A 14722-nucleotide genomic window follows, 5' to 3' on the forward strand; every position below is an offset into this window, starting at 1 on the left:
ATGCTTCGAGCTTGATGGTACAATCACATGATGGAGCCAGCAAGCTGGTATCATATATTTCCCCTTTTATACAAAAAGGTTTCTGGTTGGATAAAATATTAGCTTTTTTTCCAGAGTTCATTGTTTTTCTATACCATTACTTATTGAAAATGTTCGCGTGTATACTTATATATGTATATATAACTAAAAAATTTTAGCTACAATTTTTAGCCACAACGACTTTTTTTAGCTCTTTTTTTAGCCCTTTTTTTAAAGAAATTTGGCTACCACTAAAAATGATTCGCGGCAACACTGGCTCTAAGTCTGTCTAACCAGAGTGCGGACAATAACCGGCTTTTAGCTTCAGGCGATAAACCGTTAACGGTTAGTATGTATATCAAGCAACATTGATGGGCCTTCCACAAGTAGTGCCAAAAATCGTATAAGCAACATAGATATAATTTTAGATTCCTCTAGCGAAAGCGAAGGCTCGGATGTAGAATCTGGAGACATTAAAAAATATGAAATTAAAGCTCAATTGAAGGCCTATCTTAATGAAAACGAGCTCATCTCGGTGAAAATTCTCTCGATTGGTGGAAAACTAAACTAAAATATGTACGACAAATTGACAGATCTGGCCCGCAAATATTTGAGCGCTCCACGCGCCAACGTTCGAAGACAGCAATTGTTTAGTGCAGCCGGCCTTATATACGAGCCTCTAATAATTTACAACATTTTTAAGTAATAAAAACGATGAATTAAGTTGATTATAGCTTTTTTAATGTTATTCCTAACATTCGCGTTCGCATTAGCACATTCGCATTCCCATTCGCGAATGTGAAAAATATGACATTCGAAACATACCTAGTATATAGATATCTCTTATTGCCAGTTAGCGTAGCAGATGTGTGCGCTAGGTGTTGACGTCGCAGCGCTGTCGGCTGGTAGCGCGCGCTATTTGAGCACCAAAACCAAAAGAAACATAGAATATTAAAAATACATGCCTACATACGCACATACATACATCCGTATCTACAGAGGCGTATATATAATTAGGGTAGAGATATTTTAGCATTTATTATTACCCTTTCATTTATTTGATATTTATTATTTTTTACGAAAGTGTAGCTCGTATCTAAGTTTTTAAGTTAAAGTTTTATGTCTTTATTCATAAAAAAATAAAATAGGTTTAAAGAGCTTTATAAAGTGACATTTTCATAAAAATTTTCGATTTATAAAGCAGTTAAAGTCTTCTTTATTTTTTATGATTTTGGGTGTTAAACTTTATACAGAAGCTAGGAAAATTCGATAAAGTTTCATCAAAATTTTGAGTTTTTAATCAGATATCCTAGAGACATTCAGAGTATACAGTTTTGTCGTCAATTTTGTTATAACAAAAAGCAAATTTAAGTAGCTAGAACTTACCGTTGATTTTTGGCAATTTGTTTGTTGAAGGTGTTGCTCATTTTCTACATACAAAAAAAAAAAAAAAATTGTCGAACATACTACATATCGCACCCTAAATCTAAAACAGTCACAACTCAAAATTTTTCAATTCTGATTTTTTTCAATAAAACAGTTCACGGACCATATTTATATCGTCCGCCAAAAATTTCTTTTCATCACTATCTTCTTTCATACAGGTTATTTACTAAAATTTAATGGGCTATAAAACTGCATACTCAAAAGAATTCTAAAATATCTGATTTCATATTATAATGAACATTTGTTAAAATTCGTCGAATTTTTTATACAAAGTTTGAAACTGTGATTTACAGGTTTTTTCAGATAGTAAGCTATATTTTCATAAAAAAATAATAATAATTTGTAAATAAAGAAAAATAGCCACAACTTGCTAAAATGTCTCTTCCCCATTTACATTCTCGCCACCGTATGTGTAGTATATACAGCATTTGTATGCTATATAGTTTTGATAGTTGATGTTTCATTTTTATTTTTTGCCTTCATTTTAAGGTGTTTTCTAATCGCAACGCGCATGTTTATTAGTTGCTGATAAAGCCGGCGGCAGTGCGATAGTTATTGTTACATATGTACATACATACTTGGTAGATAGTCTATGTCTACATGACTACATAAGTATGCACGCAAATGAATTTCTGTTTACATATCCAAAATTTTAAAATATACTCGCCTATGCGGGAGTGAAAGATATGATTAGTCACGATCATTTTGAACAATATGTATTGTACGTACATAATTTCGAGCTACACAAAATATTTAGAAAAAAGATAACATTAAAATTGTGTGCATTTAGAAACAAAAACATTTAAAACCATACATCTGTACAGTATCGGTCATATCTATAGCACGCCATTTCAAAGCGATATTGTTTGCCACTAATGTTTGTTTGTTTATTTTTAAGAATTTTCATTTAAAATATAGTTCGTTGTCTAACAAAACCTATATAAATCCAAGTATTTCTCGTATGATAATGGGATGACAGTGCGATAAGATTAAGCATTGAATCAGTACTTAAATAAACTGTAAATGAGTGTTATACATTTATTTGTTTATGATAACATTGTTATAAATGCATATTAGACTGGGTCGCAAAAAAAAGTTTATACGTACCGCCCTAGTTTGAAAGCTTATTTGGCAGGAATAAACAACCAAAATTGCAGTAAAGTTTTTTTTTATCTCTAAAATGATTTTAAGGCTTACACAACGCTGAAAAGGTATTTTTGACTGTTATTTATAGTCCTAAAATCGGTTCAAAAATTATAAAAAAACGCGATTTTGGCTATTTTGAGTAGTTAGGGCGCATATCTCTATATTAGAAATATAGCGAGCAGGACCGTCGCCGATTAGGAAACTAGCAAGCTTATACTATCGGCTTAACGTCGCGGGAATATTACACATTGCGCAGAAATCTGGCCTTTCATTAGCTAGTTTGATCGAACAAAGTATTTAATACATTTTAGTTAAAAAAAAATAAATATTTATGAAATGACAATAGCGAATTGCAATTCAAATTAATCTTTCTTTATGTTGGTTCACAACACCAATTTTTTCCCCCGTACACACACACATATATGCAGCTGACTATCCGACTGACGAAAACAAATATGCTTGAAGTCAGTACAATCGGCTAGTTAGCTGACTAGTTACATTTACCTTTATTTTTTCGTTAATCAGTCAGCTTGCTAGTTAACTAAACTGCGACCGCGAAATGCTCGCTATATTTCTACCCAAAATCCTCTCGAAATAAGCTTTCGACCTAGAGGACGTATGTATTTTTTCTTTTGTTTGGAGATTGACCCGGTCTAATGTATATTATATATTTTTGAATTTATTGGTAAAAATGGCATACAATTGAATGCAAAAATATGACTGCAAAATCAGATTCTAGAAAAACATGTATGCGATAAAAGATGGCATATGATTTTAATTTTCTTAACGGTAAGCCTGTAACAGTTTGTGAACCTAAAAACTAAGTGAATCCCAAAAGCAACCAGATATAAGCTGTGTTTGATGAAGCCGAAAAAAGTGCAGAGCAGCGCAAGGGAAAGCAGCTGTCGAAAAGACCAGAGGGCAAGTTAGAGCAACTCAGCAATTCGCGTAATATGTGAAAAATATGGTTCCACTATTCACAAATGTCGGTTTGTTAAAGAGTTCTCCCAGAGCGCAGTCTGTTGCCTTTGCAGCTTTTCGACTTTGAACTTTGCTTGCATTGCTGGACGCTAATTTTTTGCTGAGCAGAGACGTTTGTGTATCGTGGTTGCAAAACGAAAATAAATGGTACAAGTAGATGTTTGGTCCTCGGAGCGTACGTGCATCCAAAATATTGGAAGCGTGCCTTCCGTTTATCTCAATAGGGAGACAGCCATGTATCTTGAAGAACCGTTTCATGATGGAACCTAAAGCTGCGGTCTATGGTAGGTTTTTGGCCCAGCGAAGTTGATCAACCCCAGTCCATACCGGATGTTGCATTTTCCGACGGTCCAAAGAACGATTCCTTGCCCACCCTGAACTGAAAACACCAAAAACGATTTTATATCGTAACGGGGGTAAAGCTCTTTAGAGCGCTACAAGTGAGCGTATGTAGAAGAGATGTTTGGTTGCCTTGTCTTTCTCTTACGTCAGGGTGTGGCGCAGACGAGCGAGATTTTGGCGAGAAACTCGTTCGACTAGGCAAACGACATTATTCGGCAACGGAGTCTCTCTCACATTACCCACCGAACTTGCGCGCCTTTACATGACAGCCGTAGAAGACGTCTCAAGGCTGCACGTACATATTTCATGCCTTGTCCCGTCCAACGGACTTCTTGGAAGGTCGTGATGCTAGTCTTAGTCTTCCTGAGAGGCATCAATCAACCGGGCAGATGTACTTTTCTCCAGTAATCGTCCGGACTCCCAACATTCCAGATACGTGTACTCAAATCCATAGTCTTCAACATTCACTGTGCTTGGCATAGTTAAATAATAGGGTCCCAACCGAAGCTTACTTAATTTTTTATGTGCCGGTTGCCACAACCAGAAACTGAGACAATTATTGAAGACATATTTATATAGCATGCCGCTTGCTACAAGACAGACTTGTAGCCATACCACCTAGTGCCGACTTCACTGAACCCTTAAACCGAATCTTTCTTACACACGGGTTGACCATAGTGCGCTAAAGGAGATGCAAGAGTCAGGATTGAGTTTGGTCGTGCAACTCTAACTGCGTGAATTGAAGAACGACCATACCCTATTGCACTCCATGCGTTTTTATATTTTTAAATAAATTTCATCGTTGCGGACATGCTGGTGTGTTGAAAATTGAATCACGATTTTCAAAACAAATTTCCAATCACTGTAAATGATCTGCATCTCTTTCCATACATTACACTTTTTAGTGCATATGACAGTTGATACTTTTTCCAACACTTATGTATGTAGGTATATGTATATGTATACATAACTATATTCACACCTTACTATTTTACAAATTCAATCTGGTTTGATGCAGCAAGAAACATGTACATACATACATACATATGTACACATATGCACCCTTTGTTATGCCGTTGCTGCCGAACCAAAAAAAAAACAACAAAAAACAATTGGACACTAATCCAAGTGACCAAAGTCCCCATTGTTTCTCATACTAGGAACACATTAATTCTGAAACAAATTGATGTGACGCCTGTTATGATTGGATTGATGTTGATGAGGAGCAACAACAGTGAGTGTACAGCAGAAAAAAATAAATAAATTACCTTCACAGTTGATGATAAGAAGACACCTTAAGCTATGCTTAGAAGTGACTGCAGAATATTTGAGGGCATACATTTGTGTATCTCTATGTATGAATGAATTTCTATGTTTATATACATACATATGTATTTACTGACACTTATAGGTATGTATGCATGCCAGATTGTTTTAATGTGTAATGCATATTGAGCGTTGCAAATATGTTTATATAAATTTGTAAAAATGTATAACTATATATGTATGTATGTATGTTAGGGCGGGTAAATTTTTATGGGAAATTTTTTCGACTATGCGCGTGTAGCACAAAAGGATTGAAGATGTAATTCTAAGCAACTTTGCCGAAGAAACCATGGGTCTGAAATCCTTTTGGAGTTTGCTAATTTGCAAAGATAGGTTTCTTAGCATTTTGCTGTAGTGTCGTAAAGATATGCTTAAATTTTGTATAAAAACATGCCAGAAGGGATTTTCGGTATGAGGAATCTATTTCTGCACCTACCTTTTTCTTAAGGATTCCACCAGTGGGCGAAACAAAGAAAATTTTCACATTTTTTGGAAACCTATTTTCGCAATTTGGCAAATACTAAATTAATTTTAATGATTTCTTCGGCAAATTTGCTAAAAATTGCACGTAGAATCGTTCTATGCTATACGTGCATAGTAAAAAAAAAAATTGACCCGCCCTAATGTACTATGCACATATGAATGTATTGGCAGAATCTATTTGCAAAGCTGCATTAATTTCAATTTCAATTTCCATTTACATTTTAATAAAGGCAATAAAAAAAACGAAATAAAAACAAATGGTTGAGCAGTGTTTGCCGGCTGCTTGTTGTCGCGTAGATATGTATGTATGTATGTACACCCTGACGTGTTGATCTGCGAACTGTGGATCTGTTCTGTATGAGCGCGTCTGACAATCCGAGTATGGAAATATACACCTCTGCGCATTACTTAAAAATATAGATCTATTATGTATATAGTTAAATGTCAATGCCTTTGCTGTTGTTGCGGCACAGCTTAGATGTCTACTGATTATTACCTGGCATGACGCATGCGGCAATGTCGCCTTGGCAGCTTACAACGTGAGCGTACGCCGCGCACGTAAATAGTCCAGTTGTGATGACACTGATGAACTTTTTGCCACATACAATTAGTTTGCATTGTGATTTTTTATAATTATGAACATTTGACCCATATTGTCCGATGGTCAGCAACAGAAGCTACTGCTCAGTGTTTTCATACTTGTTTTCCCTAATTAATTGTTTAGCAGCGTGTTAATATATTTTAAGTTATCTCTGCTAACATTTGAAAATTGCTTCGTCATTTATTTACATCTTACTAGGAGAGTAGAATGTGTTAGGCAGCTGAAAATTGAACTCGTAGAAGCAGAGGCAAACAAGGAGCGCTTTCTTCAATATACAATGGGTGGGCAAGTTGGATCAACATTTGGGCCGGGGCCCGGAACACGGTAGAGTGTAGCACTGGATTCCAACATAACAATAACGATGAAGCTACATGTTTTTCTTTAAACTTCACTCGCTTATTACGGACCGCCGCCGAAGAAGTAGTCGAATTTCAGCGATCCGGAAAGAACAAGTGGTACGACGAGGAATGCCCTGCAGCCAAGATTTCGCCTACTATTGTGACTAGGATAGACTTTTTGCGGTTAGATTTATCATTTAATTTTATGCTAAAGCCTCAGAAATTTAGATTTGACTTCGCGGCTTCCTTCTGGACTTTTTCAAATACTAATAATAAAATTCGGAAAAGAACTTATAATAATCAAGAATAATAGTAAAGAAAACATTTTTGAGTAAATAGAATAGTCAAAAATAGAATTTTTATAAAAATTTTGTTTTCATGAAAAGTTTAATAACTCAGTAAAATTTCATCCGTTTTTTGAAAATAAGTAGTTTTACAATTAATTTAGGACTAGAATCGTTTTTATAAAAAAGTGCGTAAAGACCTCACATATGTTGAAAAAAGGTGAAAAAGTAAAAAAAAAATGTGTTTGCTGGGTAAATACACACAGATCTCTTAAGATTTTTTTTTTATTCACATATATGTATATCGTTCGAAAGGTCCAAGCTCGGTTCATAATGAAATAAGTTACAGGCTTATAAGTGCGCAAAAGTACGAAACACCGGTTTTTAACGGTAAATCAAGATTATGGAGGCGTTTGGCAAATTTAATATTTCGATTCTGGTTTTACTCGAAAAGACCTACCAGGAAATATATATAACTTCCCAGGTATTTATACTTTATGCGTTTTCGTAGCACTGTGTAATCGATCCAGGAAGAAATCGTCAAAAAATAAAGCGATCTCCCGAGATCGATTCGTATATTTTGCCAAATAACGCTTTTCAATTAATTTTCTTAAAAAAAAAAACAAAACACTGCCAGCCTCACCAACACTGAAATATCTGGATTTATCCAAAAGCTATCAGTTAGCTAACAATCCGTAAAATGATATAAGGTTTTTCTATATTAATACAACGATATGAGCGTTCAACAGGAACTTCTTAGCCCTACTTAAGGAAATGGTTAATTAATGTTTTCAACATTTTGTTTCTTTTCTTATCACAAAAGAAAAAAATTATGCTCTATTTCAAAATCAACCGTTATTTTAAAAATTATATTATACATACATACATTAGCCCAATAAAGCTTATATACCTATACTGACTATTTGCAATGCAAAGATTTTTAAATATTTTTGTTTGCTTTCAATAACTTTATAAATATTTCAAATAAGATTTGAGTATGCAATTTTGTAGTACCCCTTCATTTTTTGGACCAGCCTAAAATTCATTTTTTAAATTTTTCTTAACATTTTCTAGATTTTCTTATGCAATGCGATATGAATCATAAGTATATAGACCGCTTATTCGTATATTTATAGAAGGCTTATGGGGTCGCTGATAGTTAGTTTATTATTGTTAATACCTTATTCAAAGTTCTGCTAGGCAAAATAAGATAAGGCTGATAATTTTTATTATGCTTCGTATTGATTTGATTTGAACTTAAATATTTGTGACAAAGCAATCAACCATCAACTGCTATCGTCAAAATAAAAATCTAGTCATGGATTTTTATAGTACTTATTCATTTAGATATTTATGTTAGGCCTGCGACACATATATAGTTTAAAAATTACAATATTAATATTAGTGGTACTTTTTCGTTGCTACGTAGCAACTACAATGACTCGTAGTATGAGGGTGACACACGTATGGTGTAGATCGCAGTATTGATACCATACTACGATGTGTGTCTCTAAGGCTATTACGCAATCCACAGCAGTCTGATTTTTCGTGAAATCTACGGAAGTGCGATCACTGACGAAGCGCATTTTCATGTCAGCGGCTTTGTTGACAACCAAAACTGGAGATGAGATAACCCGCACGTAATCGTCGAGAAGCCAATGCGGTGGCATCTTTTGTCCATTTTTATTTGAAAATGCTGCCGGAAACGCCATTTCGTTCAACGGTGAGCTTTAAAAATGCATGATTTTTTATGGATGGAAATTTTAGGCATGGCCTTGGACGCCCTTTCAATAGGATGGCGTGCCATGCCACATCTAAAAATTCCATCCCTGCCTCCGATATTTCAAACTTTTTCACTACCAGAAACACCACAGTGAATCACCCAAAGATGCCGAGAGTCACGTCCGATAGTCTTTTCTTCTTCTTAGCACACACCACCTCCACTTGTTATGAGTAACCGGGCCGGGCAGTCGGCCAGTCGACGAGAAATTATGCAGCGCTAGTGTGGTCGATAGAACGAGTGCCACACAGTGGGAAAATGTACAAACGTACCCGAACGCAGACCTAAATATGGCAACCGACTGCCTTATCATATCGTTCCAGCATCACCTCTACGACGAAAGCCAGATGCTGGCGGTGAAAGAACACAGCATCTTGTTATCAAAGCGGTTTGTCATGCGATATCACCGAGATCACCATCCCAACAACTTTTTGCTGCCGAATTATAAGCCGAGTCTGAGGATAAAATGGACACTACTTGACACAATCCCTTGGGGGTTAAACGCATCTGCTACAAAAACAAGGATGATCATCACGTCCATGGCTCTCTATAGTCGGCTCTTTAACGTTTAATGGCCAAATTCGAGAACCCGGCTTCGTAAACTATCAACCAACACCGGTAGTCAAAGGTAATTTTAGAACATCGGCGCTGTTCACGAAAGAGTGCAAAGGAGAAGGCAAGGCAGTCAGTTAATCTACGACGGGCAGTACAGAACAGTGATAACTTATTTCTCTTGGCCCAAATAAAATGTTAGCAGGACGGCGCTTCATGCCGCACCGCGGACGCAACGATGGATATTCTACAAGAACGATATGAGGCTATGCCTATTTCTCGCATAAGTGTGGTGAATACGCCACCAAGTTCGTAGTTCTATGCCAAGAAGCCGTTATCATGCGATGCCCGACATAGCCCAGCCCATCATTCAAATTCAGGCGGAACTAAATTCCTAAATATGCGGCAAAGTCACGCAAAGTTGGACCTCTCAAGTCCATACAAATAACTAATAGCTATTTTTGATTATGGTTTACCAATTTAAAAATCGAATTTCTATTATCCATTTATTCGAACGTATCAATATGTAGATTTTCAATTGCCTCAAAATCGGATTTCTTGTGCGCAGCCGTGTTAAGTAAAAAGCTCGCAATATAATAATAATAACGATATCGAATGAATATAACGATATAAACAATAATAGTTTTGTTTGCACTGAAGTAACTAAATTTAAAATATTTGCAAATCATGCATATCACACAAAGTTTTTGGGGAAGCTCTCCTTTTTCTTAAACAATTAAAATTTATATCAGCGCTTTTTTAAATTTTTTTTGGTTTTTTTTTTGCTAAAACTTTGTAGCAGACGAATGTTCTGAACTTAACAAATATTTTTCCATATGATTGAGTGCTTTCTTTTGACTTTTTCCTAATTAAAATATAAAGATATTTTTTTTAAGTCATTTTAAATTTGTAATGTAGAAAAGAAAGAAACTGTGGCAGTTTCTGAGGGCAAGCACTGGCCAAAGGCTTGCAGCAGCAATGGTTCAACTGCGATTGTACCCATAAAGTCTTCAATGGAAACCTAAAAACCGTATGACAATTAGTGTTATTTGAAATACATACATATGTAAATTCAAATTAAACAACAAAGAAACGACTAAACGACTTAAGATATCAAAACACTTCTTTCCTACCTTGCCATCCTTATCCAAATCGAATTTCTTCAAGACGATCTCCACCAAATCTTTAACACCTTCATCCGGATCCTCATCCTGTGGCTGTTTGATGAGACAATTACGCAGCAGCGTAAACATTTCATCTTTCGTTATAAAGCCATCACCGTTCAAGTCATAGACACGAAAGCAAAAGTTAGCGCGCTCAGCTAGCGAACCACGCAGAAAAATCGACAAGCCTGTCAACCAACCATCCAAGCGCAATGGCAAACCTTCGTGAGCGCGATCCCAACAACAAAATATGCGTTCCATTAAAATTTCTTCGGTGACAATATCGAAAGTGCTGTGTTTAATAAAGGCAATAAAAAAAACGAAATAAAAACAAATGGTTGAGCAGTGTTTGCCGGCTGCTTGTTGTCGCGTAGATATGTATGTATGTATGTACACCCTGACGTGTTGATCTGCGAACTGTGGATCTGTTCTGTATGAGCGCGTCTGACAATCCGAGTATGGAAATATACACCTCTGCGCATTACTTAAAAATATAGATCTATTATGTATATAGTTAAATGTCAATGCCTTTGCTGTTGTTGCGGCACAGCCAAGGCGAATTAATATAAGGTGGTGTTACTAGCTCAGCTGATTTTGTGTATGTGTTTCGCCGCACGGCTTCTGATATCAAATTGAAAAATTTTGTTTGAATTTCTACACACACTCTTACAGATTTTGACAGTTTATGCCGCCAAAGCAAAAACAAAATACAAGTAAATTTTTGTTTTTGTACTCCTGCTATCACCTTATATTAGTTCGCCTTGGGCACAGCTTAGATGTCTACTGATTATTACCTGGCATGACGCATGCGGCAATGTCGCCTTGGCAGCTTACAACGTGAGCGTACGCCGCGCACGTAAATAGTCCAGTTGTGATGACACTGATGAACTTTTTGCCACATACAATTAGTTTGCATTGTGATTTTTTATAATTATGAACATTTGACCCATATTGTCCGATGGTCAGCAACAGAAGCTACTGCTCAGTGTTTTCATACTTGTTTTCCCTAATTAATTGTTTAGCAGCGTGTTAATATATTTTAAGTTATCTCTGCTAACATTTGAAAATTGCTTCGTCATTTATTTACATCTTACTAGGAGAGTAGAATGTGTTAGGCAGCTGAAAATTGAACTCGTAGAAGCAGAGGCAAACAAGGAGCGCTTTCTTCAATATACAATGGGTGGGCAAGTTGGATCAACATTTGGGCCGGGGCCCGGAACACGGTAGAGTGTAGCACTGGATTCCAACATAACAATAACGATGAAGCTACATGTTTTTCTTTAAACTTCACTCGCTTATTACGGACCGCCGCCGAAGAAGTAGTCGAATTTCAGCGATCCGGAAAGAACAAGTGGTACGACGAGGAATGCCCTGCAGCCAAGATTTCGCCTACCATTGTGACTAGGATAGACTTTTTGCGGTTAGATTTATCATTTAATTTTATGCTAAAGCCTCAGAAATTTAGATTTGACTTCGCGGCTTCCTTCTGGACTTTTTCAAATACTAATAATAAAATTCGGAAAAGAACTTATAATAATCAAGAATAATAGTAAAGAAAACATTTTTGAGTATAAGTAGTTTTACAATTAATTTAGGACTAGAATCGTTTTTATAAAAAAGTGCGTAAAGACCTCACATATGTTGAAAAAAGGTGAAAAAGTAAAAAAAAAATGTGTTTGCTGGGTAAATACACACAGATCTCTTAAGATTTTTTTTTTATTCACATATATGTATATCGTTCGAAAGGTCCAAGCTCGGTTCATAATGAAATAAGTTACAGGCTTATAAGTGCGCAAAAGTACGAAACACCGGTTTTTAACGGTAAATCAAGATTATGGAGGCGTTTGGCAAATTTAATATTTCGATTCTGGTTTTACTCGAAAAGACCTACCAGGAAATATACATAACTTCCCAGGTATTTATACTTTATGCGTTTTCGTAGCACTGTGTAATCGATCCAGGAAGAAATCGTCAAAAAATAAAGCGATCTCCCGAGATCGATTCGTATATTTTGCCAAATAACGCTTTTCAATTAATTTTCTTAAAAAAAAAAACAAAACACTGCCAGCCTCACCAACACTGAAATATCTGGATTTATCCAAAAGCTATCAGTTAGCTAACAATCCGTAAAATGATATAAGGTTTTTCTATATTAATACAACGATATGAGCGTTCAACAGGAACTTCTTAGCCCTACTTAAGGAAATGGTTAATTAATGTTTTCAACATTTTGTTTCTTTTCTTATCACAAAAGAAAAAAATTATGCTCTATTTCAAAATCAACCGTTATTTTAAAAATTATATTATACATACATACATTAGCCCAATAAAGCTTATATACCTATACTGACTATTTGCAATGCAAAGATTTTTAAATATTTTTGTTTGCTTTCAATAACTTTATAAATATTTCAAATAAGATTTGAGTATGCAATTTTGTAGTACCCCTTCATTTTTTGGACCAGCCTAAAATTCATTTTTTAAATTTTTCTTAACATTTTCTAGATTTTCTTATGCAATGCGATATGAATCATAAGTATATAGACCGCTTATTCGTATATTTATAGAAGGCTTATGGGGTCGCTGATAGTTAGTTTATTATTGTTAATACCTTATTCAAAGTTCTGCTAGGCAAAATAAGATAAGGCTGATAATTTTTATTATGCTTCGTATTGATTTGATTTGAACTTAAATATTTGTGACAAAGCAATCAACCATCAACTGCTATCGTCAAAATAAAAATCTAGTCATGGATTTTTATAGTACTTATTCATTTAGATATTTATGTTAGGCCTGCGACACATATATAGTTTAAAAATTACAATATTAATATTAGTGGTACTTTTTCGTTGCTACGTAGCAACTACAATGACTCGTAGTATGAGGGTGACACACGTATGGTGTAGATCGCAGTATTGATAGCCATACTACGATGTGTGTCTTCTAAGCTATTACGCAATCCACAGCAGTCTGATTTTTCGTGAAATCTACGGAAGTGCGATCACTGACGAAGCGCATTTTCATGTCAGCGGCTTTGTTGACAACCAAAACTGGAGATGAGATAACCCGCACGTAATCGTCGAGAAGCCAATGCGGTGGCATCTTTTGCCATTTTTATTTGAAAATGCTGCCGGAAACGCCATTTCGTTCAACGGTGAGCGCTAAAAATGCATGATTTTTTATGGATGGAAATTTTAGGCATGGCCTTGGACCACCTTTCAACAGGATGGCGTGCCATGCCACATTTAAATATTCCATCCCTGTCTCCGATATTTCAAAATTTTTCACTACCAGAAACGCCACGGTGAATGAGAGTGCAAAGGAGAAGGCAAGGCAGCCAGTTAATCTACGACGGGCAGTGCAGAACAGTGATAACTTATTTCTCTTGGCCCAAATAAAATGTTAGCAGGACGGCGCTTCATGCCGCACCGCGGACGCAACGATGGATATTCTGCAAGAACGATTTGAGGCTATGCCTATTTCTCGCATAAGTGTGGTGAATACGCCACCAAGTTCGTAGTTCTATGCCAAGAAGCCGTTATCATGCGATGCCCGACATAGCCCAGCCCATCATTCAAATTCAGGCGGAACTAAATTTCTAAATTTGCGGCAAAGTCATGCAAAGTGGGACCTCTCAAGTCCATACAAATAACTAATAGCTATTTTTGATTATGGTTTACCAATTTAAAAATCGAATTTCTATTATCCATTTATTCGAACGTATCAATATGTAGATTTTCAATTGCCTCAAAATCGGATTTCTTGTGCGCAGCCGTGTTAAGTAAAAAGCTCGCAATATAATAATAATAACGATATCGAATGAATATAACGATATAAACAATAATAGTTTTGTTTGCACTGAAGTAACTAAATTTAAAATATTTGCAAATCATGCATATCACACAAAGTTTTTGGGGAAGCTCTCCTTTTTCTTAAACAATTAAAATTTATATCAGCGCTTTTTTAAATTTTTTTTGGTTTTTTTTTTGCTAAAACTTTGTAGCAGACGAATGTTCTGAACTTAACAAATATTTTTCCATATGATTGAGTGCTTTCTTTTGACTTTTTCCTAATTAAAATATAAAGATATTTTTTTTAAGTCATTTTAAATTTGTAATGTAGAAAAGAAAGAAACTGTGGCAGTTTCTGAGGGCAAGCACTGGCCAAAGGCTTGCAGCAGCAATGGTTCAACTGCGATTGTACCCATAAAGTCTTCAATGGAAACCTAAAAACCGTATGACAATTAGTGTTATTTGAAATAC

At 35.6% G+C, this 14722-nt stretch overlaps 1 protein-coding gene and 1 pseudogene across 1 annotated transcript in view; both read right to left on the bottom strand.

Moving 5' to 3' along the window:
- Window positions 1–9791: 9791 nt before the first annotated feature.
- Window positions 9792–11376, bottom strand: LOC108374789 (EF-hand calcium-binding domain-containing protein 1 pseudogene; annotated as a pseudogene).
- A 2782-nt stretch (window positions 11377–14158) lies between these two features.
- LOC108374790 (EF-hand calcium-binding domain-containing protein 1-like) overlaps window positions 14159–14722 on the bottom strand; it is an 11693-nt gene continuing 11129 nt past the window's right edge. The window contains exon 5 of the mRNA XM_017630811.1: window positions 14159–14685. Within this exon, the coding sequence (XP_017486300.1) occupies window positions 14566–14685 (120 nt within the window). The 3' untranslated portion in view covers window positions 14159–14565. The remainder of the gene's footprint in view (window positions 14686–14722) is intronic.

Source organism: Rhagoletis zephyria, unplaced genomic scaffold (assembly GCF_001687245.7).
Source record: "Rhagoletis zephyria isolate East Lansing unplaced genomic scaffold, Rhagoletis_zephyria_1.1 Rzeph_scaffold_08136, whole genome shotgun sequence".
Classification (NCBI taxonomy): domain Eukaryota; kingdom Metazoa; phylum Arthropoda; class Insecta; order Diptera; family Tephritidae; genus Rhagoletis; species Rhagoletis zephyria.